At 40.9% G+C, this 23933-nt stretch overlaps 2 protein-coding genes across 4 annotated transcripts in view; one reads left to right on the top strand and one right to left on the bottom strand.

Annotated features, from left to right (window-relative positions):
- The window catches only part of CHRNA5 (cholinergic receptor, nicotinic, alpha 5 (neuronal)), a gene marked incomplete at its 5' end in the record, with an annotated part of 34108 nt that extends 29214 nt beyond the window's left edge, over window positions 1-4894 (top strand). Inside the window, 2 exons of the mRNA XM_004674734.2 lie at window positions 1517-2348; window positions 3910-4894. Coding sequence (XP_004674791.2) covers window positions 1517-2348; window positions 3910-4071 — 994 coding nt within the window. The remainder of the gene's footprint in view (window positions 1-1516; window positions 2349-3909) is intronic.
- Window positions 4895-5587: 693 nt separating this feature from the next.
- On the bottom strand, window positions 5588-23126 carry CHRNA3 (cholinergic receptor, nicotinic, alpha 3 (neuronal)). Of its 3 annotated transcripts, XM_012728042.1 has the most exons (7): window positions 22950-23126; window positions 21177-21316; window positions 21020-21064; window positions 20000-20109; window positions 17107-18121; window positions 9962-10100; window positions 5588-6614 (listed from the first exon to the last, which is right to left on the bottom strand). In XM_012728042.1, the coding sequence occupies exons 1-6, from the start codon at window positions 23026-23028 to the stop codon at window positions 9972-9974; spliced, it is 1518 nt and encodes a 505-aa protein (XP_012583496.1). In that variant the 5' UTR covers window positions 23029-23126; the 3' UTR covers window positions 5588-6614; window positions 9962-9971. The 3 variants fall into 3 exon arrangements, with proteins under 3 accessions (XP_012583496.1, XP_004674957.1, XP_012583501.1); XM_004674900.2 differs by lacking the exon at window positions 5588-6614 and having other exon boundaries at window positions 9191-10100; XM_012728047.1 differs by lacking the exon at window positions 5588-6614 and having other exon boundaries at window positions 9191-10100; window positions 21180-21316.
- Window positions 23127-23933: the final 807 nt, after the last annotated feature.

Raw genomic sequence — 23933 nt, 5'->3', positions numbered from 1 at the left:
CTGAGGGGAGCAGTGGGCGGGTCAGGAGAGGCCTGCTGCGCCATGTGGTCACCTCCGGGGCAGGCGGGATCAAACTCATGCAGAAGCGGTGGAAAGCCGCTCAAGCTCCTTTGTGCTGTGCTTTAACCCGCTGCACCACCAGGGAGGGCCTGAAGATGGTTTTTAACTTTCAGGAAGAATAGTTCTAAAGACGATGTTCATTTTCTTCTAGACCACTTCAGGGCACATAAGGAGATTTTTTATTTATCTTTTTAAAATAATTTATTCATACATACAAGAGCTGGGGTATAGGCCAGAGGTGTGCAGGGAGGGGTCAGGTGGGAGGTAGTGGTGGTGGTGAGTTGATTCACCAGAGACAGAATGGGGAGCAGAACAGGCAGATGTACTGAAATACATTGCTGAGGGGAGCAACAGGGGAGATGGGAGGTCTGCTGTGCCATGTGGGTCACCTCCCTGGTGGGGAATCACACTGCTGCAGTGGCTGCTGATAGCCTCATAGCGAGGACTTAACCCCTTGCACCACCCTAGAGAGGCCCAATTTTATTTATCTTAAAGCACTTTGTCTTAATTGCAAAAAGGCACTCGGCATGTGAAAAGAGCAAGTACTAATCAAAGATGCCTTATTCTTTTAAAACCGTTATCTCTGTACTTCTCTATATGTGAGGAATAAGCCAGGCTGTAAGATGCACAATTCAGCTTCCCAGAGAATCATTCTCTCCTAAGTCATTAGAAATATTTTTATGTCAGACATGGATGTATTACAAAGTAGTGTGCAAAATTCACATAAATTATAAAAACAGTGTTTCAGGTCCTCCCTGGTGGCGCAGCGGGTTAAAGCACTGCACTAAAAAGCTTAAACCACTTCACATGAGTTCGATTCCCGACTGCCCCGGAGGAGATCCACATGGCGCGGCAGACCTCTCCTGACCCGCCCGCTGCTCCCCTCAGCAGTGTACTTTGTTGATCTGCCTGTTCTACTCCCCTCTCTGTCTCTGATGAATCCTCTCACCCTCCCTATCTCTGGCCTGTGCCCCAGTTCTATATGCATAAATAAATAAATCTTTAAAACAAACAAACAAACAAACAAACAGTGTTTCAGAGAAACTTCGTGTCAGTGGTAAAGCTTGATCTCTACCCAATGGTAAAGCACCCCTGTTTTCTGGGCCATGATAGTTGTTGCTAATACTCTTCCTTTCAAGGAAGGGTGGGAAGACAAAGAGCAATGTGGCTTGAGGTTCCAGCTCTGTTCACCCCCACAGTTTAAGTAGCCTAATTATATTTTTGCATGTAAAATGACATCTTTTCAACAACTAAAATCTTAGGATTCTGTAAAATCTTCTGGAGCAGAAGTGAAAGAAGGGGTTCAGTTTTACTGGAGATAGATACTCAAGGTTGCTAGAGCCTCCTATGGTACAAGTATCAAAATTTCGAAGGTATTTCACATTATGGGCTTTCATTTACATGAGACTCACAGAATGCATGTTTGGGTTGTTTAATGTCTGCATTGTTATTTCAGTGCAGATGGGCGTTTTGAAGGCGCCAGTACAAAAACGGTCGTCCGATTCGACGGAACTGTTACCTGGACTCCACCAGCCAACTACAAAAGTTCCTGTACCATAGACGTCACATTCTTCCCATTTGACCTCCAAAACTGTTCCATGAAATTTGGTTCTTGGACTTACGATGGGTCACAGGTTGATATCATTTTAGAGGACCAAGATGTAGACAAGAGAGATTTTTTTGATAATGGAGAATGGGAGATTGTGAGTGCAACTGGAAGCAAAGGAAACAGAACTGATAGCTGTTGTTGGTATCCTTATGTCACTTACTCATTTGTCATTAAGCGCCTGCCTCTGTTTTATACCTTGTTCCTCATTATACCTTGCATCGGCCTCTCATTTTTAACTGTCCTTGTGTTTTATCTTCCTTCAAATGAAGGTGAAAAGATTTGTCTCTGCACTTCAGTTCTTGTCTCCTTGACTGTGTTCCTCCTTGTGATTGAAGAGATCATACCCTCCTCTTCCAAAGTGATACCACTGATTGGAGAGTATCTGGTGTTCACCATGATCTTTGTGACACTGTCAATTATGGTGACTGTCTTTGCTATCAACATCCATCATCGCTCTTCTTCAACACACAATGCCATGGCTCCATGGGTACGCAGGATATTCCTTCACAAGCTTCCGAAACTGCTCTGCATGAGAAGTCATGTCGATAGGTACTTCACTCAAGAAGAGGAGACTGAGCGCAGCAGTCGGCCAGAATCGCCGAGAAACACTTTGGAAGCTGCACTTGATTCTATTCGCTACATCACCAGCCATGTCAGGAAGGAGAACGATGTCCGTGAGGTGTGTGTGTGTATGAAAAATGATGGCTGACTGGACGCTGATTTAGGCAAACAGCATGGCCCTATGGCCATGTGTAGACTGAGGGCCAGAAATGTTGACCTCATGCATTATAAAAGATCTTTGCTGCAACTTGATTGAGTTAAAACTCTCTTAGATGGGGCTCCTACACAAATCTTACTTTTCCATTTCCCTGATGGTGTCTTGGATGACTGTAAAGAAAATGTAGTGTTATGTTGACTGTTCTTTTCTCAGATATGGTAATTCTACCCTGTGGTTTTTGTCTCTGACATGATGAATATATTTTTTTAAAGATTTATTTATGTATGCATACAGAGCTGGGGTACAGGCCAAAGGTGCAAGGGGTTGAGAGGATTTACCAGAGACAGCAGGGAGCAGAATAGGCAGACTGATGAAGTACACAGCTGCGGGGAGCAGCAGGCAGGTCGGGAGAGGTCTGCTGCGCTATGTGGATCACCTCTGGGGTGGGGATCGAACTCATGCTGAAGTGGCTTTAGATTTCAGTGCTGTGCTTTAACCCACTGTGCCACCAGGGAGGGCCCCATGATTAAACTTTTATCTTCAATGACTTTGTTTCTGAATTCTGCGGAGATCTACTGGCACAACTGTGTTATCATTTAACAGATTACTAATGACTTAATATTTATCTTTTATTTTTAAAATATGAATCTAATGTTAAACTTTAATAAAAATAGCCAAACTATTTTTAAATGTTTTGTTCACTATTACAAGAGAATGTTAGTAAAATTAAAGGCAGTAAGGCATTCTTGTGTCTTATATACCAAAGTATTCATAGGAAACTTAGTAATAGTGCCTAATGACATGCTTAATTTGCATAAAAACAAAAATCTGTTTATGATTTTATTATAGAAAAGTAACTATCATTGGCTCCCTATTTAAGTTTAATAGATAAAATACAGGAATTGAATATAAATGCATATTATTATTGTGATCATACTGGACCAGTATTTCTTTCAGGACAAAATTTCAATCTTGTTACTATTATTTATTCTATTGTTAGTATTTTAAAATATTGTATAATATTACTCTAGTAATATTTTAAAAATTGAATTTGTTTTGAATATTACATTACAAAATTATGAATGGCTAGAATTTTTTTAAAAAAATAGAAACATTTCCAGTAGATGTCATAGCAAATGAAATGAATCTAGTAAGTTAACAGAACTGCAACCAAAATATTTGTATATAGGAAAAGGAAGACTTTAAAAGCTTTATTATAAAATATCCAAGCACTATAAATGTTTTAAATTTATGAAAAACCTATTAATAAACCTTGTTATGTATTGCAAATCAGCAATGTGTAAATCAACCAACTGTGTAGAGTGTTTGAAATCTGCGGGAGACTACCTTTGAGATCATCAGGGTTATTCTCACCCTGAGCTGAGAGTGTTGGGTCATTTCCTGCTTCAAGGCAGTGATAGGAGGCAGAAACTTTCAGCTTTTAAGTCTGTTCTATTATTAATTACACAATTTTCATTATGCATTTAATCCCCCCTTTTTTTTTACTTATTTTTTGTAACAGGTTGTTGAAGATTGGAAATTCATAGCCCAGGTTCTTGATCGGATGTTTCTGTGGACTTTTCTTCTGGTTTCAATTGTTGGATCTCTTGGGCTTTTTGTCCCTGTGATTTATAAATGGGCAAGTATAATAATCCCAGCTCACTTTGGAAATACAAATAAGTGATATAAAGGCACATGTATATTATGGCACCTGTAAAATTATGAAAATGTAAACTATATTTAAGATTTCATGCCAGCTTTAACAGATTAACAGCTGCTGACACTGGTTTATCTTAATGAGTTGCCTATTAGAACATCTTACCCGCATGCCCAAAGTAGTGATTAACCAAATAACGGCTGACCTTCTAATAATAGCAAGATACTGTGTTGGTAAAAATCGAATGTTTGTATCTTAGAAAATAATACTAATTCATAGTTAACAGTGAAGTGCACCTTTTGGTTGTGCTGGAAAATTCCTGTTATATTTGAAAACCAATTTCAACTTTTTATGCATATGATAAAAGTGCATTTTAAATTCTGTCATGTATTCACTGGGAATCTTTAGTATATTATACTTCTGTATTAAATAAACTACTTGGTGTAATAACAATTTAATGTGAGGTTGCTTATTTATAAATGAAACTTAGGGAATCCTTTAAGGCTTTACTGTTTTCTTGAGATGTGCTTAAACTAAATTATTGTAGTAACTATTTTTATAGCTTACCTTCCATTATAAAAACATATAATAGATAAGTTTTAGGGACATAAAGTAGCCTATGCTTAATATTAATTTCAGTCACCCTTTTTTTATAGAACCACCTTCTATATTATTTATGGTAGCATCCTTTTTCTTTATCTTAGAAGAGTCCATGACAATCAAGTGAATACCATCTTTAAAATGTGTGGGCATCCTAGTATATCATTCTTTGAGAAAACGATCTCCCAAGACTAAAAGATGGCATTCCAATTAGGTATAAGCACATTGTTACATACCTGTAATGTTTTTATGTTTCTCATTCTAGCAACTGGAATACTAAAACATTTAGAGTTGCAAGGGACTTTAGACATACTTGTCAGCAGTCTGACTTTCCATGGTTTCAGTTACCTATGAGCAATCATGGTCTGAAAATATTATGCACAGTAATATATTTTGAGAGAGAAATCACTGTCACATAACTTTTATCGCAGCATTTTTTTATAGTTGTTCTATTTTATTATTAATTATTGTTGATCTCTTACTGTGCCAAATTTTTAAATTAACGTTATCATAGGTATGCACATATAGAAAAAGTATAATATATGGTTTGGTGCTACTCAAAGAGTCTCAGTAATTCACTTGGGATTCATCTCTGATGAAGAGAGGGGACTAAGAGACTGCTATAACCTAGTTTTAGCCTAGTTTTACTTATTCAGTAGAGTATCATGTATCAAAGTTTATCAAGTTAAAATTTATCTCTACATGTTCCTGATTTAGCTATAGCCAGAAGAAAAACACTGATAGAAACCTAGCATTTAATTTAGAACTGTTAGCTCTTGAGAGAACACGTTATTTATTTACAGTAATCAGTTCAGTAAGTTCAAATCAAAACTCTGAAAGGCAGAGAGGATCCTTTATAACTTGCATTTTATTGTAAATCAGTGTTTAATGGTATTTAATTAGTGAAAAGTTGGGTTTGAGAATCTAAATTGCCTAAAGCAACTTTAGCATGTATATATTCCCCCATCCTTCTTATATCTCCATTACTGCTAAACTTTTTATATGTGAATAATTTTTATTTAAATCTTTCTTTTGACTTAATGAAACATGACTTAAAGTGTGCTGCAATTTTATTAGCTTTATTTTTGCATAGGAAAAATAATGAGAAGATTAAAACAGTCTCTCTGAATTGCCCCTTGCCAGTGGTTATTCAGACTCAGCGGTGTAGTATGGGACACTCTCTTCTTGAAAAATTTCCTAAAGCACTGGTTCTCAACAAGGGACTGTTTCATTCCTTGGGGAACATTTAACAATTTTTAGAGACATTCTTGCTTTTCATATTGACAGTGCTGTCGGTATACAGTGGGTAGAGGCCAGTGTTTCAAAATTCCCCCAACACATAATTATCAATCCAGACCAAAATGCTAGTAGTGCTAAGCTTGAGAAACCTTATTCTAGAGGTTCATGAGAAATCAGTATGTGATTAGGCATAATTTCTGATTGTATAATAATTTAGAATTATGTGAAATAAATATTTGCGAAATAGGCATGGGTCTATAGACTCTTGAAAAAAAATGGTAAAGAACAAGAATTACATGGAAAAATGGTGGTAATGAAGTATTGCAGAAATATAATATAGCTTCAAGGAAATTTTTGACTAAATATGAAAACCTGTTGGGAAAAATGTTGTGATACTGAACCAAAGGGATGTTCACATTTCTGAGAAGCAAGTTTTTCTATCCAGCTATTCAATCACTGAAAAACAAGAAACAGTTTTCATATTTAGCCCATTTTTACATACTGCTTTTCATAACACTAATCACAATAGAAAAATTATTTTTTGTCTGTTTTCACCTTACCAAAAAGGCTAGTTAAATGTTCATTTATCCATGATAAACACTCTTGAAATTTTCTTGCATGAATCTATTTTGACAGAAATCAAACAGCTGGAAAATAAGTAAACCTTAAAATGCAAAAAAAAAGCGCCCCAAACTTGATGATCTTCATGACATCAGGTGTGGTAGTGATTTCTAGGGTATAACACAAAAGGAACAGGTTACAAAATGAAAAAATGGATCACACTGATTTTTTTATTTTGTGCATCTAATGATACTAGTAAGAGAGTAGAAAGGCAACCCACAAAATGGGATAAAGTGAATTTCATGTATCTAATAGGGATTAATATTTAGAATACATAGAAGCCCCTTAATTCAACACCACAAAAACAACCTGTTCAACAGATGGGCAAGTCAGGAAAAATAAAATCCACAAAACTTTATCTAGAATCACCAAGAAAAAGAGGACCAAAAGCAATCAGAAATGAAAGGAGACATCACAACTCACATGACAGAAATACAAAAGATCATAAAAGACTACTATGAACAATTATGTCACAGAAATTGGGCAACCTCTAAGGAATGGATGAATTTCTAGAAACATACAATGTGCCAAAACTGAGTCATGAAAAAATGGAAAATCTAAACAGACCAATTATTAGCAAAGAGATTAAGTTAGTAATCAAAAACTTTGCAACTAACAAAAGTCTAGATGGCTTCACTGATAAATTCTATTAATATTCAAAAAAATTAATAAGATTTCTTCTTAAACTCTTCCCTAAATACAAGAGGGAAACTTCCAAGCTCATTATATGAGGTTAACATTACCCTGACTCAAAAATCATATAAGGACACCATAAAAAAAAATTACAGACCTGATGAATGTAAATGCAAAAATTCTCAACAATTATTAGCAATATTAGCAAACCAAATTCAAGAATACATTAAAACGATGTATACTATGGCCAAGAGGTATTTATTCCAGGCATGCAAGAATGACTCAACAGCCACAAATGTAAACAGCACATCAACAAAATGAAGGATGAAAATAAAACAATAATTTAAATAGCTTCAAAAAGGCATTTGACAAATTCAAAACCCATTAATGATAAAAACAATGAATATAGTATGAACAGAGGGAAGGTACTTCAAGTAATAAAAGTTATATATGACAAGCCCAAAGCTAACATGATACTCAGTAGTAAAAAGCTTTCAGTTTTTCCTTTAAGATCAGGAATAAGACAAGGTTGCCAAATCTTGCTGCTAATTTATGCAATGTAATTTTGTGAGCTCTAGCCAAACAGAACAAGTAGGTAAAGAAAAAGAAATTAAAGGCATCTAATTGGATAGGAAGAACTAAAACTCACTATTTTCAGACACCATGATATATATATATATATATATATATATACACAAGACTCCATTAAAAACAATTGGAGCTGGGGCCCTCCCTGGTGGCGCAGCGGGTTAAAGCACAGTACTGAGAGGCTGAAGCCACTTCCACATGAGTTCGATTTCCGCCTGCCCCGGAGGTGACCACGTGGCGTGGCAGACCTCTCCTGTCCCGCCCGCTGCTCCCCTCAGCAGTGTGCTTCGTCGATCTGCCTGTTCTGCTCCCCTCTCTGTCTCTGGTGGAGCCTCTCACCGCCCCTGAGCCTCTGGCCTGTACCCCAGTTCTGTATGTACAGATAGATAAATCTTTAAAAACAAACAAACAAACAAAAAACAATTGGAGCCAATAGGTGAATTCAGTAAAGTGCCAGGACATGAAATCAATATGCATAAGCTGGTTTCATTATTTTTACACTAAGAATGAACCATCAGAAAGTAAAATTAAGAAAACAATCTCATTTACAATTGCATGTAAAATGCACTATGTTTAAAATGCAGTGTATACTTAGGAATTAATGTAATCAAGAAGATGAAAGACTTGTACAATGAAAACTCTATGACATTAATGAGAAAAATGGAAAACACAGATAAATGGAAACATACTGCATGCTTACAAACTGGAAGAATTCATACTGTTAAGATGTTGATAATACCCAAAACATTGCAAATGTATTACAACCTCTATCAAAATGTCAATAGCATTTTTCACAGAAATAAAACCATCTGAAAGTTTGTATGAAGTCACAAAAGACCTCCAATAACCAAGGCAATCCTGAGAAATGAGAAAAGCTATATATATCATGTGGCCTGAACACAGCTATATGAAAAGCCAGAAGAATCAAAACAGTATGACATTGTCATAAAAACAGGCACAGATCAAAGGGATGGGGTGGACCTCCCAGAAATATGCCCATATGTAAATAGTCAATTTATGAAAAAGGAGCAAACAATATATAATGGAGAAAGGATAACTTCTTAATAAATGGTGTTGAAAAATGGGACTGTATACATAAAAGAATAAAACTGGGCCACATGATGCACAAAAATTAAAATGTATTAAAGACTTGATTGTAAGACTTTAAGTCAAAAAACTTCTTGAAGAAAATAAGGTGGTAAGTTTCTTGACTTTGGTCTTAGTTGTGAGGTTTTAGACATGACACCAAAACAAAGGCAACAAAAGCAAAGAAAAACAAGTGAGACTACATCGAACTAAAAGCTCTACACAGCAAAGGAAACCATCTATAAAATGAAAAGGAAGAAAATATTTGTAAATCATATATCTGATAAGGGTAGTAAAAACTGAAAAGACATTTTTCCAAAGATGACCAATAGGTACATGAAAAGATGCTCAACATCACTAAAGATCCGAGAAATGCAAATCAAAACCACAATGAATATAGTTATTATCTAACAAACAAAAAAACAAGAAAGAAGTGTTGGCAAGAATATGGAGAAGTAGGAACTCTTATGCAGTGTTAGTGGGAATGTAAATTGGTGTAGCCACTGTGGAAATACAAATGGAGAGTCCTCAGGAATTAAAAGTAGAATTACCATACTATCCAGAAATTCCATTTCTAGGTTTTACCCAAAAGAGTTGACAGCAAGATCTTGAAGAAATATTTGTATACATGTGTTCATAGCAGCATTATTTACAGTAGCTAAAGCATGGAAGGAAACCAGGGGTTCACTGAAGGATGAGTACTATGCAAAATACCATTTAAACCTACAATAGGATATGATTCACCCTTAAGAAGAAATGAAACTCTGTAACCTTGATGAACCTTGAACCTATTATGCTAAGTGAAACAAGCCAGGCACAAAAAACGAACATGTGAATTAATTTACACAAGATATGTAAACTAGTCAAAATTATGAAGACAGTAGAAATAGGATTGCCAATGGTTGAACCATTGGCTGGGTAGAAAGGAGTAATGGACAGTTATTCTTTAATGAGTATACAATTTTATAAGATTATAAGGGTTATGAGAGTGGGTGGTGGTGATCATTAAACAACAATTGGGCTTAGTTTAAACCACTGAATTATGTACTTAAGAATGGTTCAGGTGGTACATTTTTTTTGTTCAGTGAATTAACACAATAAAAAAAAATGAAAAGAAACAGCATGCACAAGTACCCTCAGACAAACACACCATTAAGTGCTTATGCATCATCTCTGGCCATTAAAGGTTGCAGAAACAGTCCTGTTGTCCCCAAAATGCACACCAGGATGAAAACCCACAGAAAAATACGATCAATAACCATGGCAACATATTTCCAGTCGTCTTGAATCTGAAAAACAAAACAAAAATCATGAAAAAGGGAAGAATAAAATATAAAGGAAAAGCAGAGAGAACGTGTTTGATATTGAATAGTTATAAAAACATTGCAAATAGCAGAAGACAACATTCTGTGTTCATGATCAAGACATCTTTTTCCCCTAGTTGTAAATGCAGAAAAATCTATCATTCTTAAGTTTCTCTTATGCACCAAAGAAATAAGTGTATTTGTCATGTTAAATGTCATAATTCAGAAATTTCTTAATGTGCATATATTCTATATTTCCTAAATTGAATTCCAGTTTATAACGTTAGTAAACCATTTCCTTGACTTGTACATCTATGGGAGGATGTATAATATAGGCCATTGTTAGAATAACAGGTACAATCCAATATCACTTACCATTACTCTTTCTTATCCAGTTTAGATGCTAATTTCTTTTTTAACATCTGTTTCAGAAATGAAATAAGCACATCAGGGAAAACCTCTGATGATTTTCTTTCCCACTACTCCTTCACACAATGTCCAAAGTACCATGGAATAGGGTCAAAGTGTGATGGAGTACTGTACCATTATAAAAAGGGCTGAAAACAAGAAATAATTGCTGACAAAATAAAAGATGCAAGAAGGAGTAAGACTAATTTTATACAATACAGCTTCAATTTAGGCTTAAAATAGGAAGGAGGATTACATGTTAATTATACTCCTAGACAACTCTGAAAGCAAGGAAATCATAATTGAATTGAAAAAGAAAGAACCCATGAATCAACTGATTTTGAAGAAATAATCCCATAATAAAGAGGCATCATGTGATTTAGTAATTTAGTTAAGTACATTGAAATGGACTGGGAGACAAGGATTTTATTTCATCAATATGAGTTCAGGTAAATGTGATATCTTGATGACATTAAAAGTCATAGGTAAAATGAGAATTATAATGCCAGATTTGCCATGAGGTATGTCATTGGAATTCCTGAGACCTTGGTGTGTGTTTCAAGTATACAACAAACCCTGTGATTCCTACCCACTTCCTGCCTGCTAAAATTCTCAGGGCTCTTGGAGGAACGTGGGTGGAAAGCAGACTCAGCAAAAGACATAATCTCACCTCTTTCCTTTCTTGTAAAATGTGGCAAAGTATATGACCTCGGTTAGCCCCAATTTCCTTTTACTGCAGAGGGTTATAATAAGGATTCAATGAAATAATGTGCCTGGCTCCTCACTGAATAATACCTACTGATATTAATGTTGATTTAAAAATGATCCTCATCTAGAATCAATCTCTCTGACAGCAATATACGTGATGAAGAAACGAATCTTACATATGCCTCCAGATAGTGTCACCAAAAGAACTGGTTGAAAGCACAATGATATTGGCCAAGTCTGGAGACTTTGAAATGAATAATCAGTATTAGGGTAGATGAGTTTTAGGCAAAATGGTGAACTTGTCTGACTCCTGATTCCTTCCCAGGGAAACCCTGAAGATGTTCCAGAAGTAAGAGAAGACTGTGCTTTAAGGACAATCTGAGCCTGCAAGACTTGGCCTGGGGAGGATCACAGGGCTATAGAGGAGGGTTTTGGTAGAAGGAAGGCCAAGGAAGAGCTTTGGAGTTGTGCTCTTTTGTCCTCTACCAGACATTTTCTTAGTCCACTCCCAGTCCAGTGATTCAGGTGGTGCAACTTGTGAGTAAAGCCAAGTCTGGCTGAGGGGAAGAGTTGTGAACAGAAGGTTTGCATGGACTAATGGAGCCTGAGGCTTCTTTCCTCCTCTCCCCACATTGAAGTGTAACAGCTTTAGTCAAGAGAAAGGGAATTAGAAAGTACTAGACCAGTAGGGAATGGAGAGAAATCTTCACTGGAAGGGAAGAAGCAGCCTAGCTCAGACTGCTGATACGGGCCCTCTGCCTGGTGGAGCTGTGCAGCTCCTTCCTCAAAACAGTTCAGCAAGCATGGCAGACACCCTGAGGAAATGTGAACTTGCAGGTCCCAAATATATCAACTGAGCTGTCCATTCAAAGACAGTTCACGGGGCTGATTGGTGAAGGACTTATACGTGATATCCTCAGAGATGAGACAATACTGGGAACAAGCAGTTCTGGAAGAGGAAAGAGGAAATTCAGGGTGGGAAATAGACAAGTTACAGTAAAGAACTCAAGGGATAGGATAACAGTCAAAGTCGATATAGCCCAGAAAAGAAAACAGGCAGGTGGCAGCTGAGAGTGAGAAACTCCCTGGGGATTGGCAGAAGGAAGGAAAGCATGGGGAATGGAAAACAATTGCTAAGAGATGTAGAAACCAGAAGCAGATGTGTCCAGGCCCATGCAACAGGAGCTCGGGATAGTAAGAAGGAAATCTTCACAGAAGTATCTGTGATTCCCCTAGGATTAAAGATGAAAAAATCTCAGAAATAAAATGGCTGTTGGCATGTTGAACAGGGAATCTGGAAAGATGACAGCATAGAGAATATGCTTTCCTTGTCCATTTACTCAAAGTAAACTATAGCCAAACAGCCAAATCCCCAAAACATAGCTGGATGACTGCAGCATGTGTCAGGAGCAACAGTCCTGTAGCTATAAGTAAAAACCTGTAACTGAACTATGTTTGCAATGGTACTGGGGCATCACCACCCATAGGAGAGGAGGGTGACTGTCAAATGGAGCAGGCACCCAAGGGTACTAGGGTAAAAATCCTCTGTAGTGATGGTGGTAGGGAGGAAATTTTAAAAAGAAATATGGACAGATTTTTTATTTAACTACCATGCCATTATCACACACTTAAAAATTAGAAGCAGGGCCCTCCCTGGTGGCACAACGGGTTATAGCACAACACTATGAAGTTATCTAAAGCCACTGTAGCATGAGTTCAATCTCCGGCCAGGAAGGTGACCCACATGGTGTGGCAGATCTCTCTTGACCTGCCCACTGCTCCCCTCAGCAGTATATTTCAGTCAATCTGTCTGTTTTGTTCCCCACTCTGTCTCTAGTGAATCCTCTCACTCCCTGCATCTCTGGCCGGTACCCCAGTTCTTATTTGCATAAATGAATATAAACAAATAAAATCTTTAAAAAAATTAAAAGCAATTTCTTGGATGTAACAATGTAACATCTATCCATATTTAAATATTCAAATTTCCCCAAGTGTCAAAAAAAAAAAATGTCAGACAATTTAGGCACACACCTGACATGTAGTATTTGATGGTATCCGATTTCTCTACAAATAGAGAATTGCAATAACAAATAGATAAAATCAATTACAAAGGAACAATACCCAGATTAACTTTAAACTTCAAAATTGACACTGAGGCAAAAGGTTATGGGAGTGATATTTTGTAAGCATTTCAGGAAAAGAACTTTAAACTTAGAATTTTGTATGCAGCTATACTTACCTAAAACTGAGGGCACAGTACACTTTTAAGTCTGTTCGACTTACTGCAAAACAGAATGAATTCAGTGGTACTGTAAAAGGGTATCATGATCAAGTGTGATTTATTCCAGGGATGCAAGGATAGCTAAGCATCTACAAACTGTCAATGTGAATACCACATTAAGAATAAAAATCATCTCAACAATCATCTCCTTAGAAGTAGGAAAAGAATTTGATAAAATTCAACATTCATTTATGACAAAAACTCAAAGTAGGATAAAGGAAACATTAATAAAGTTATAAAGGCCATATATGCCAAGACCACGGATAACATCATATTTAACAGTGGAAAACCTTCAGCTTTTCTCTAAAATCAAGACCAAACAAGGGTGCTTACTTGGGTTGCTTTTGTTAAACTTACTACTTGAAATCCTTGTCATAGCATTATGTAAGAAAAAGAAATAAAAGATGTGAAAATTGGAAAAAAGGTGAAACTGTAATCATACACATTGATATATATCTGTAAAAACAAACTCCACAGAAACAAACTCGACCCAAAAAAGCCTGTTAGCACTAATAGACAAATTCAGCAAAAGATGCAAAAATCAATATGCAAAATTTGTTGCACTTCTGTATGTTAATGAAATACTGGGAAAGTAAGTTAAAACAATCCCATTTATAACTGCATTAACAAAAATAAGATTCCTTAATTGCAACTCAGGAGGCTAAAAGACATGTATGCTGAAAACTTTATGGAACTGATGACAAAAATGGAAAATATAGATAAATGGAAAATACTACATGTAATACAGATTGGAAGAATTCATACTGATATAATATCCACAGTACCCAAAACAATCTGTAGACTTAATGCTATCCCTAGCAAAATGCCAAAGGCATTTTTCACAGAAGTAAAACAAATAACCCAAAAATTTATGTAAAGCCCCAAGAGACCCACAATAACCAAAGCAATCTTGAGAAAGAAGAAAAAGCATCATGTGGTCTGAGTACTAAGTATATTACAAAGCTATAGTAATCAAATCACTATAGTTTTGGGATTAAAACAGGCACATAGATTGATGGGATGGGAGGGAAAGCCCAGAAATAAACTTACATTGATACGGTCAATTAATTATGACAAAGAAGCTAAGAATATACAATGGAGAAAGGATACTCTCTTCAATAAATGGTGTTGGAGAAACAGGATAGATTTGGTAGCCCAATCTCAACCCTAACACTGAACTCAGAGTACTGATACCAACTAACCTCCTTATTGACCAGGTACGAGCAACATGAAAACCAGAACAGTTGAGGCAGGCTGGACATTATGACATTCTGGTGCCTTCAGGACCTGGCTCAAGTTCCCTCAGGAGAAAGCTCTGGAAGCCATGCTGAACTAGCTTGTCAGTCTAGGTTCCTAGGAGCCAAGGGAAGTTCAAAACAGTTAACAGGAGTCAAAGATTCAGGCAATGAACATATGTCTGGAAAACTGTTAAAAGCAGATTGTCAGTCACATAGTAAAAGGGAAAGAAAGAACTCTCAGACAGGGTGACTATCCTCAGAGTACTAAGTTGGCTTGTTTTAGAAAGATGGTGCAATCTGGTGGCACATGGGGCCTGCTTTCTTTAGAAAAATGGGAGCTCTTGTACTAAATGGCCATGGCCTCTGAGTAACAGGTGACCAGAGGTGAGCAATCAGTGCCCCTTGAGATATACCAAGGATGCTCCTTTGCCACAGACCCCATGGCTCCCTTAATGCCACCTTGTGGTTATTTCCATAATTTACCTTCCTGGCAGTTCAGTTTGTGACTTCCCTTTCAGTAACTTTTTTTTTTTTTAATGTCTTTTTATCTTTGTGAAACTCTAACACTATGGTTCCTATTGGAAAGTTTGTGGAATATAGATCAAATGTACTAAACTAGACTAGATTTGGGGTACTTAGATTTCAATATTTAGTAAATTACTGCTAACTTCAAAGAAATTATTTAAAAAATGGATAAAGACAAAGCTGAGAATGTCTGCGTTCTCGTGCTGACCAACTGATAGATTTTCACTGGTCATTTCACTGTTCATTTATTTCAACTGAGCTAAAATGGAACTCAGTGTAAAGGAATAACTGATTTTTTTTTGTTAAATAGTGGGATCAGTGGAGGCTTAGCTTTTTAAGGGTAGCAAGGCATATTCAGGCCAGTGGGGTCAAGGAACTGTTTTCTGTCCTATATCATATAATATGCTATTTACAGCTGACTAAAAGAGTCTCCAGTCTCCATCAACATTAATTACTTTAAGTGAATTAGGAGCTGACGTCATGTGGTAATTAGCTCTTTGCTAAAAATCAACCTACAGCAGGACCTATTAATTCTAAAGCAGAATTCCTTTATAAAATTACTAAACATAATTCTGTTAACTGAGAGTAAACATAGGTCCAAGGAGCAGCCAGCTGTGAATGTGAAAATTCCCCTTTTAAAATACTTGACATGACTTGTAACATAAGATTTTCAGAGGCAATAGTTTATGTATTTGAAAAATGGGCAAAAGAATTTAAATAGATAATTGACAAAAGACGATATCCAAATGGCCAAAAACATATGAAAAAAGAGCCGTAATCATTACCCAACAGGGAAACACTAATTAAAACAGCAATGAGGTTCCTCTTTATATGTGTTAGGCAGGATAGCTGGACTGGAATTCCCTAACATTTCAGGAAGAGCAGCAATTAATATAAACACTTTGAAAACCTGACAGTATTCACTCAAATTAAACATACATTCTCTCCAGTGACCCAGAAATTCTAATCCTAGGTATACATCCAAGAGAAATGAATGCATATGTTCACCAAAAGACATGAAAAGGAATGTGTCCAGTAGCTTTATTCAAAGTGGCCCACACTGGAAATCACCAAATGGCCAACAACTGTAGAATAAACAAACAGAAGATGTGGAATATTACACACCAATGGAAACAACCACGAGGGTAAACCTCAAAGACATGCTGCTGAACGAAGAAGTCAGACATGAAAGAGTCTGTACTACATGAGTCCATTTATTTGAAGTTCAAAATGGTGAAACTAGTCAATGTAAAAGAAATAGGGATGGAGGAGGGAGAAGAGGATTGGGAGGAAAACAAGGGAACTTTCTGGGACACTGGAATTGTGCTATCTTTACTTGGGTCATAGTTACATAGCTGTGCATAGTACAGATGAGCTGTACATAAGACAGATGAGCCGTACACTTAACAAGCATACAGTTTTTGTAAATAATAGCTGAATGGGAAAGTAAAAACAGTAAAATTTTAAATGTAAGCTCAGCTGATCATTACTAACTGGAGAGAATCTGGCTTCTGTCCTTTCCTAGCCTACCTCCTTTCTTGACACCAGAGTTCTAACTGCCTAGCCTGCTGGTAGCCCAGAGGCCAATTTCAGGACACTAGATTCTCTTAAGCTTTAGGATCCCATTGTACAGATGAGAATACATAATCAGTGAGGTAAGGCAACGTATGCAAGGACACGTGACTGCTAAGTGGAAGAAGTGACCTGAACATAGGTCACTGGTGACAGAGTTAAGTGCCTTAACCCTCACTCTAATGCCTTTTCCCACAAGAAACCAACAAATGTTTGTTGAATGAATGAAAGAAGGACTTAATCATAAACACATCCTTACCTCTTTGGCTTCATCTTGTGCTTTCATGTTTTCAGCAATATACTTGACACTCTGGATAGCTTCTTTGATTTCTGGTGACAAAGCAGAGAGGGACAGCACAGCAGCATCCACAGATTCTGAACTGGAACTTCTTGTGAGATTGGCACTGAAATTTGAGATTTTTATTCTGCGGTGGTGGCAGTAGCCACACATCCCATCCTGGCATGGATAGCCTGCCTTGCAGGCTTTGGTCTCTGTGCGGCTGAAGCAATTCAGATTGGAGAGCTCAGAGCTGTAGAGGGGTCTCGGCTTCTGAGTGCAGCCCTCGTTATTGGCTGGCCTGGTCATGAACATAACCCTGGGAAGCAAGCTCAAGAACACTGTCTTCACCCACATGGGCATCGTGTGTGTGGTCGGGGTTCGGTAGTGCACGTTGAGCACAAAGACAGTGATGACTATGGACAAGGTTACAAAAATCATGGTGAATAGGAGGTACTCACCGATTAGGGGAATCACGAACGAGGTGGACGGGATGGTCTCAGTGATCACCAGGAGGAACACAGTCAGGGAGAGGAGAACCGAGATGCAGAGGGTCACTTTCTCACCACAGTCTGAGGGCAGGTAGAAAACCAGCACAGTCAAGAAGGAGATGAGCAGGCAGGGGATGATGAGGTTGATGGTGTAGAACAAGGGCAGACGCCGGATGTACAGCGAGTATGTGATGTCGGTGTAGATCTCCTCACAGCAGTTGTATTTGATATCGTGTTTGTAGCCAGGGGCTTTGATGATGGCCCACTCACCACTCTCCCAGTAATCCTTGAGGTTCATGGAGGAGCCTATCAAGACCAGATCAATTTTTGCCTTGTCATAGGACCAGGAGCCAAACTTCATGGTGCAGTTTTGATAGTCAAATGGGAAATAAGTCACATCGATTTTGCATGAGCTCTTAAAAATGGCTGGAGGAATCCAAGTCACTTCCCCTGTGTACTTGAGTAAAGCTTTGGTCTTGTCATCCACCTGGAAGTCTCCAACTGCACTGTGAAGACAAGAGGAGGTGTGACAACACACGGTCATCACCACACAGTCATCCTGTCCAGCTTCTCAAGTCACAGGCAGGAAGTGCCAACTCATGACTGTCAAACTGCAGAATATGAGCTCAAAATGCCATAAAGCTCACCCAGTTCATCACCCCATTTCCAGTGAAAAGTGAGGCCTAGGACCTCCTTCTCATCAATCAGACATACACATCACCCCCACATTCCACCACATATTACCGATTTGTTCTAATACACTCAATATTTATTGAGTCCTTCCAAATGTCAGGAGGAGTGTTTTATCCTCTTTAAAAAAATGTGAGAAACTGGCCATCCCCAGTGGTGCAATGGGTTAAAGCACAGCACTGTGAAGCTCACGCAGCCTCCTCAGTGTGAGTTCAATCCCCAGTCAGGGAGGTGACCCACCTGCTGCTCCCCTCAGCAGTGTACTTTGTCAATCTGCCTGATCTGCTCCCTACTCTGTCTCTGATGAATCCTCTCACCACCCCTGTACCACGGGCCTGTATCCCAGCTCTGTACGCATAAATAAATCTTTTAAAAAATGTGAGAAACTGATGAAAGTTGTCATCATGGAGTCAGGTTTTAGGGGAACTTTGGCAATATTGCCACTTGCTGTACCAATGCTTTGGCCTTCTAAGGCCTCGTCATCTTGTCTCCACTGGGAGGCCAATGTGTATGAAGCCAGACCATGGAGTAATCAGGGTGTGGAAATCACTCTGGGCCTGCATGCCCAAGAAACTGAACCCTGTTAGGTGGGTTATTGGCAGGCCTGATGTCTGGGTCCTGTTCTGCCCTTTGCCACTCTCCCCATTACTCCCAGCACTATTCTAGAATGAATAACCGTGTTTTCTGATTCCTTATGTTTCAAATCCAGCATAACAGGTTCCTTTGCCTTCTGTTTCCCTCTTTCCCTACAGCACCCCAGGTTTCTTTCCCCTTCCTTTTTGGCTAGATGCAATTTGACTTTTAAAATAAAGATATGTACTTTTTTTCTTAGAAACATCTTATTGGGATTTATAAATTGATCTGCTCAACAGAAGATTGCTGATGACCAACTCAGTATGTTGTTGACTCTTACATCTGGGAGTGAGGCTGCCAGCACACAACAGTGGTCTTGCCCGGAGAAGTCCCTGTCATTATTAGGCTGGGGGGACTGCATCCTCAGTGGGGATGCCTCAGAGGGGAACAGTGAATCAAAGCAGACTCCACAGCTTCTAATTTGTGGGGATACGTCGAATGACAGCAGAGAAGTCCATCAGGGCTTTGTGGGTGCCGAAGGACCTCAGAAATACCTTTCTGAACTCCCAGAATAACTTGGAACAGAAAGGGAAAGGAGGCTGGTGGGGCTGAGAAGAGACGAGAAGAGATGGTGTGTGTGGCTGCATGGAGGGGCAGCCATGTAGCCACGTGTTCCGAGTTCACTATATGAGCAGGAATTCAAACAGGTGAGGCAAGAGAACTGCCTTTACTCCCAGCCCTTCTGGGAACTTGTACTAATATTTCAGCAAATTTTCAACAAATTTCAAAATACAACCTCTATAAGCAAGAACAACAGAAAGGATTGAATTGAACACCATGCAAACAAATTTTTAAAAAAATATAAAAACAACTGAATAACACACAAGCAGATCATTGTATACCACAAAATGCAGCCACAGAGCAAGCTGAAAATCTGATGTTTGAGCTGAAAGTGAGCTGAAAGAAACTAATGAAATCTTTAGGAACTGTGGAAGGTTGGCAGCTGCAGAATGACCTGAGGAATGAACTCATGAACGAAGACCTGAGGAAAACCTGAGGAAGGCCGCTGCCAGTGCGCTGATGAGGCACCACAGTCGACGCTACAGTGCCTGACATCTTACTTGTTGTAGAGCACAATGTCTGGCTTCCAGATCTTCTGCGCAGGAACACGCATGAACTCAGCCCCATCGTAGTCAGAAGGGTTCCACTTCAGCTTGTAGTCGTTCCAGATCTAGGGGGAGGAGGCGGCAAAAGGACCTGACCTTAACTTCTGCTGCTACAACCCACCGTGGTCACTCCCTCACCTTGCTGCTTTTACTGAGCTGCACCCCTCATCTCGTTTCCCATGTGGATGCCAGTCGGGGAGCTGGCTCTGACCAAGTGTGGAGGTACCTCCTGGCTCCATGACGGCTGGCCAGTCCAGTCCTCAGTCAAACAAGGGCCATTATGCTATCCCTGTTCCGTCTAGAGCCAGGGTCAGTACTGTGCCTCACACTTGCTGCTCACCCCCTGAAATGGCTCTCCAGGCCCTTTCTCATGACATGCTTCTCACCAAGGCAGGATGCTGATCACACACAGAGCCCTCCTCCAGATGAAGGGCTGAAGTGTTCTGGGGATGACACCATCACCCCATGGGGAGGAAGGCTGCATGAGCCGATCGGTGGGGTCACTGTTAGGCTGCTGAGATAATTGTCTAGATCTGGACAAAGCCTCCCTGAGGAAGACATATGGAGGCTGACTTCTTTGGCCTCAATCTGAACAGAAAAATCCAGAACCCTTGCTTCTACCTTACCAACATGGACAACAGATGATCTGAGCTTAAAGTTGAATCTTCGGCACCACCCTAGAACCAGGGGCCAGGCTTGGAAACAACAGATGATCTGAGCTTAAAGCTGAATTCAGGCACAGTTAGGCCCCCTTTGTTGTATAACTGTGGAGAAGGTCTCTGTCTCTAGGCTTCAGTCTTTCCAGGAGACCAGAGAATGGTGCACGTGAACCCAAATTCAGCAAGAGACAGGCCAGCCAACAATGGACACCAATCTTGAACTGAACTAGTGAAGTTAAGGCCTTTCTTAGGTCAGGGACAGCAAATTAACTAGTGACCGGCAGGGGGCAGCAATGTGCAGAACCTGCCCACTTACTTGCTTGAGCCACAAGTTCGTCTCCATGATCTGGTTTACTTCATCCTGGAAAGAAACATTAAAACAGTCTCATAAATTACAAAACAAGGTTGGTTCTGGGAAAGGCTGTTCTGAAAATCTCATATCCCAGGGCTGTGGCTGTGGCTTTGGCTCTTACCACCTTCACCAGTTGAGACATGGATACTTCAAACTGGATGATGACAGGATCAGACACATTGGCCACAGGTCGGATGATCTCGTTGTAACCTTCAAACAGCCGCTCAAACAGACGGTGCTCAGCGTCTGAGGCACTGGCCACTGAGGAAACAGCCCTGTCATAAACTGTTTTCCCCACGTCAGGGACCCATCACCTCCCTTCTGTTCATTAGGTGGACTCTTTAGAACTCCAGCCTTTCAGATTAATCTTACCCCTCCAGTTTACAGGCTGAAACTGAGGCCCAAGAGAGACAGAGTTTCCCCCACGCCACACACATTCAGTTACAAGCCTAGACTTTGCACTGGGGTAGATCTCGTGCAGATCCTGACAAAGTACTTGTGAACAGTGTGAACTTTAAGCAAATGGCTTAACTGCTCTGCACCTCCTGTTTTTATCTGTAAATGTAACGTTTACAAATGGACCCACCTCACAGGGTTATGAGTGAAGTGCTCTGCTGTGTGCTGGCAGAGTGTAGTCTCACCTTCCTGGATAGACTGGGCAGGGTGGTGTGGCTGGCCTCTGTCACCTGTACTCCCAGGGCCACCCAAGGCCATCCTGGGTCAGGTGTCCTGGCTTCTAGCTTGTAGGAGACACAGCCCACGACTGGGACATCCCTTCATCCCACCAGGGGCCGTGTAGGGGTGTGGTCACCAATCCCTACCAAGTCAGATTCCACATCTGAGAGTGTGACCCCTAGTTTCCGCTGAAACTGTCTTCACATCTTAGCAAAAGGGCTTAATTCTCAAAACCCTCTGTTCACAAGCCACACTCTCCGCCCCACCCAACCCCTCATTCATCCGGAGTCAACTACAGCTCAAGGCACCATCTGGGGAGGGAATGAGAGGACTCCCTGGCAAAGCAGCCCAACTTCGCAAGGCACTGAAATGAGATCTTGCCTCTCCCTCTCCCACTTGAATGCAGGAGCGCGGGAGAGGAGCTCCGTGGTAGTTAGTGCAAGGCAGCTGTGCAGTCAGGTCTCAGCACAAAGGGCCAGAGAAGTCGCTCCGAGCGCTGAGCTATGCCTTTGTCCAACAGCTGCAGGACCAGCAACCTGGACAAATCCCACCGAGTCCCTGGGCATCTACTAGGCCTCCCAGGGTCAACCTACTTCCCCGTCCCCCGCCCCCCGCCACCCAAGAGCTTCTGGCGGAGGCTCTTTCTCCTGACTCGCTCTTAGAGACCTGGCTGACTTTGGGAGGCGCGATAGACGGTCAGGGGCTCCAGAGACAAAGAGGGCGCGGAAACCCGGAGGATAGGCTGGGGCTTTTGCCTCCAGTTCGTGGGGACTCTGGTCCACCCTAGAGGGCCTTCGACAAGTCTTGAAGCATATCTTGCCTCAATTTTCCCACCTACTGGTAAACAAGGAAGTGGGCGGGGGTGTGTGTGTGTGTGCAGACGTCGGGGACCGCAATTCTGGCTACTACCAGGTCCGTGACTCGAACCTGTCATTCCATGATCCCGGAGGGCTGGTCTCCAGCCCGCATGTACCACCCACCCCGCGAAAGTCCCAGTCCACACAGACCTGACTCTGGGTAAGTTCACAGGGAAACTCTCAGGTGAGCCGGAAGCATCCCTCGCCTCACTCGCCGCGGGGAAAGAGCGGGCCCACACCTGACCGAATCCTCGGGACCCCTCCTCCTCCTCTCTGCGCTCCCAGCCACTGCCCCTTCAGGTCCCCAGTCTACACTCCGGCCGCCCGATCTTCGCCCCCCATTTCCTGCCCCCCACTCCTACCCGGCAGCAGCAGCAGCAGCGGCAGCAGCGGCGGCGGAGGGAGCCTCGCCCGGAGGACTGGGGACCCGCGGGTGCCCATGGCTGTGGGCGCGCGGACCAGAGACCCCGGGCGGGCGCGGCAGGTGTAGCGGACCGAAAGGTAGCGAGCAGTTGCGGTCGCAGCTGAAACACACAACCCGCCAGCTCTCCGCGCCACCGCCCTCCAGCAGCCGGACAGAGGGCGCGGCGTGTGGCCGGCTCCTCCTGGTTCTCTCCGCTCCTCCCCGGTCCCGCCTCCGCCCACCCCCTTCTAGCCCCGCTCACTCAGTCCTCCCCTCCTGTTGTGCGGCGCCCGCGGGTTCGCCAGAGGGGCGTCCCTACAAGGTGGAAGCTGAGCGCGCGAGGCCCTGGGTCCCCCGGCTCAGCTTTCCCTGGGTTCGTAGCGGCACGCGGCCGGGCGCCTGCGGGGCCAGCGGGCATTGCCCGCGGGGAAAAGAGTGGGGCACCCTCCGCTCCCTTCCCCTGGCTGCTGGGAATGGCGGCCTGCTGGGGCTTGGAGGCTTTTAGGGAGCCGGTCTCGCAGAGAGGCTCAAACATGACCACAAAATATGACTTCGAGTTTTGTTAAGTATTATTTAAATATTTAAAATATTTTTGGATGTATGTGTACACACACACACACACACGCATTTATATCTTTCTTCATTTTGTACATTTTTTCACCTCGGTTGTGCCATCACCACAGTCCTAAGCGCTCTTCCTGCACCAGTTTTGATGATGTTCGCCTCTCCTCCCCTGTAGAATGTCTCTATTGTTTGTTGATTTTTGTTTTTATTTTATTACAATCGCTTGAAATAAGACAAAAAGGAAAAGGGAAATACTGCTGGTTTCACTCAGCAGGAGTGTAAGGGGTCAGGAAGAAAAAAAAGCAATTAAATACTTTAAACCCACCTAATTTTAACTATTTAAATAATGTATCTAAGTCGATGTTAAATGACTGTTAAA

The sequence above is a fragment of the Condylura cristata genome, unplaced genomic scaffold (genome assembly GCF_000260355.1).
Source record: "Condylura cristata isolate star-nosed mole 26May11 unplaced genomic scaffold, ConCri1.0 scaffold00002, whole genome shotgun sequence".
NCBI classification, from domain to species: Eukaryota; Metazoa; Chordata; class Mammalia; order Eulipotyphla; family Talpidae; genus Condylura; species Condylura cristata.
Note: the sequence above shows the minus strand (reverse complement) of the source record. Positions and strands in the feature narration are given on the sequence as shown.

Excerpts from the sequence above, each read along its gene's own strand:
- CHRNA3 (XM_012728042.1), bottom strand. The coding sequence starts at position 23,028 with ATGGGCACCCGCGGGTCCCCAGTCCTCCGGGCGAGGCTCCCTCCGCCG. Across the intron at positions 21,317-22,949 it reads GCTGCTGCTGCTGCTGCCGG|TGGCCAGTGCCTCAGACGCT; the intron begins GTAGGAGTGGGG and ends CTGTTTCCTCAG. Across the intron at positions 18,122-19,999 it reads GACATTGTGCTCTACAACAA|TGCAGTTGGAGACTTCCAGG; the intron begins GTAAGATGTCAG and ends TTGTCTTCACAG.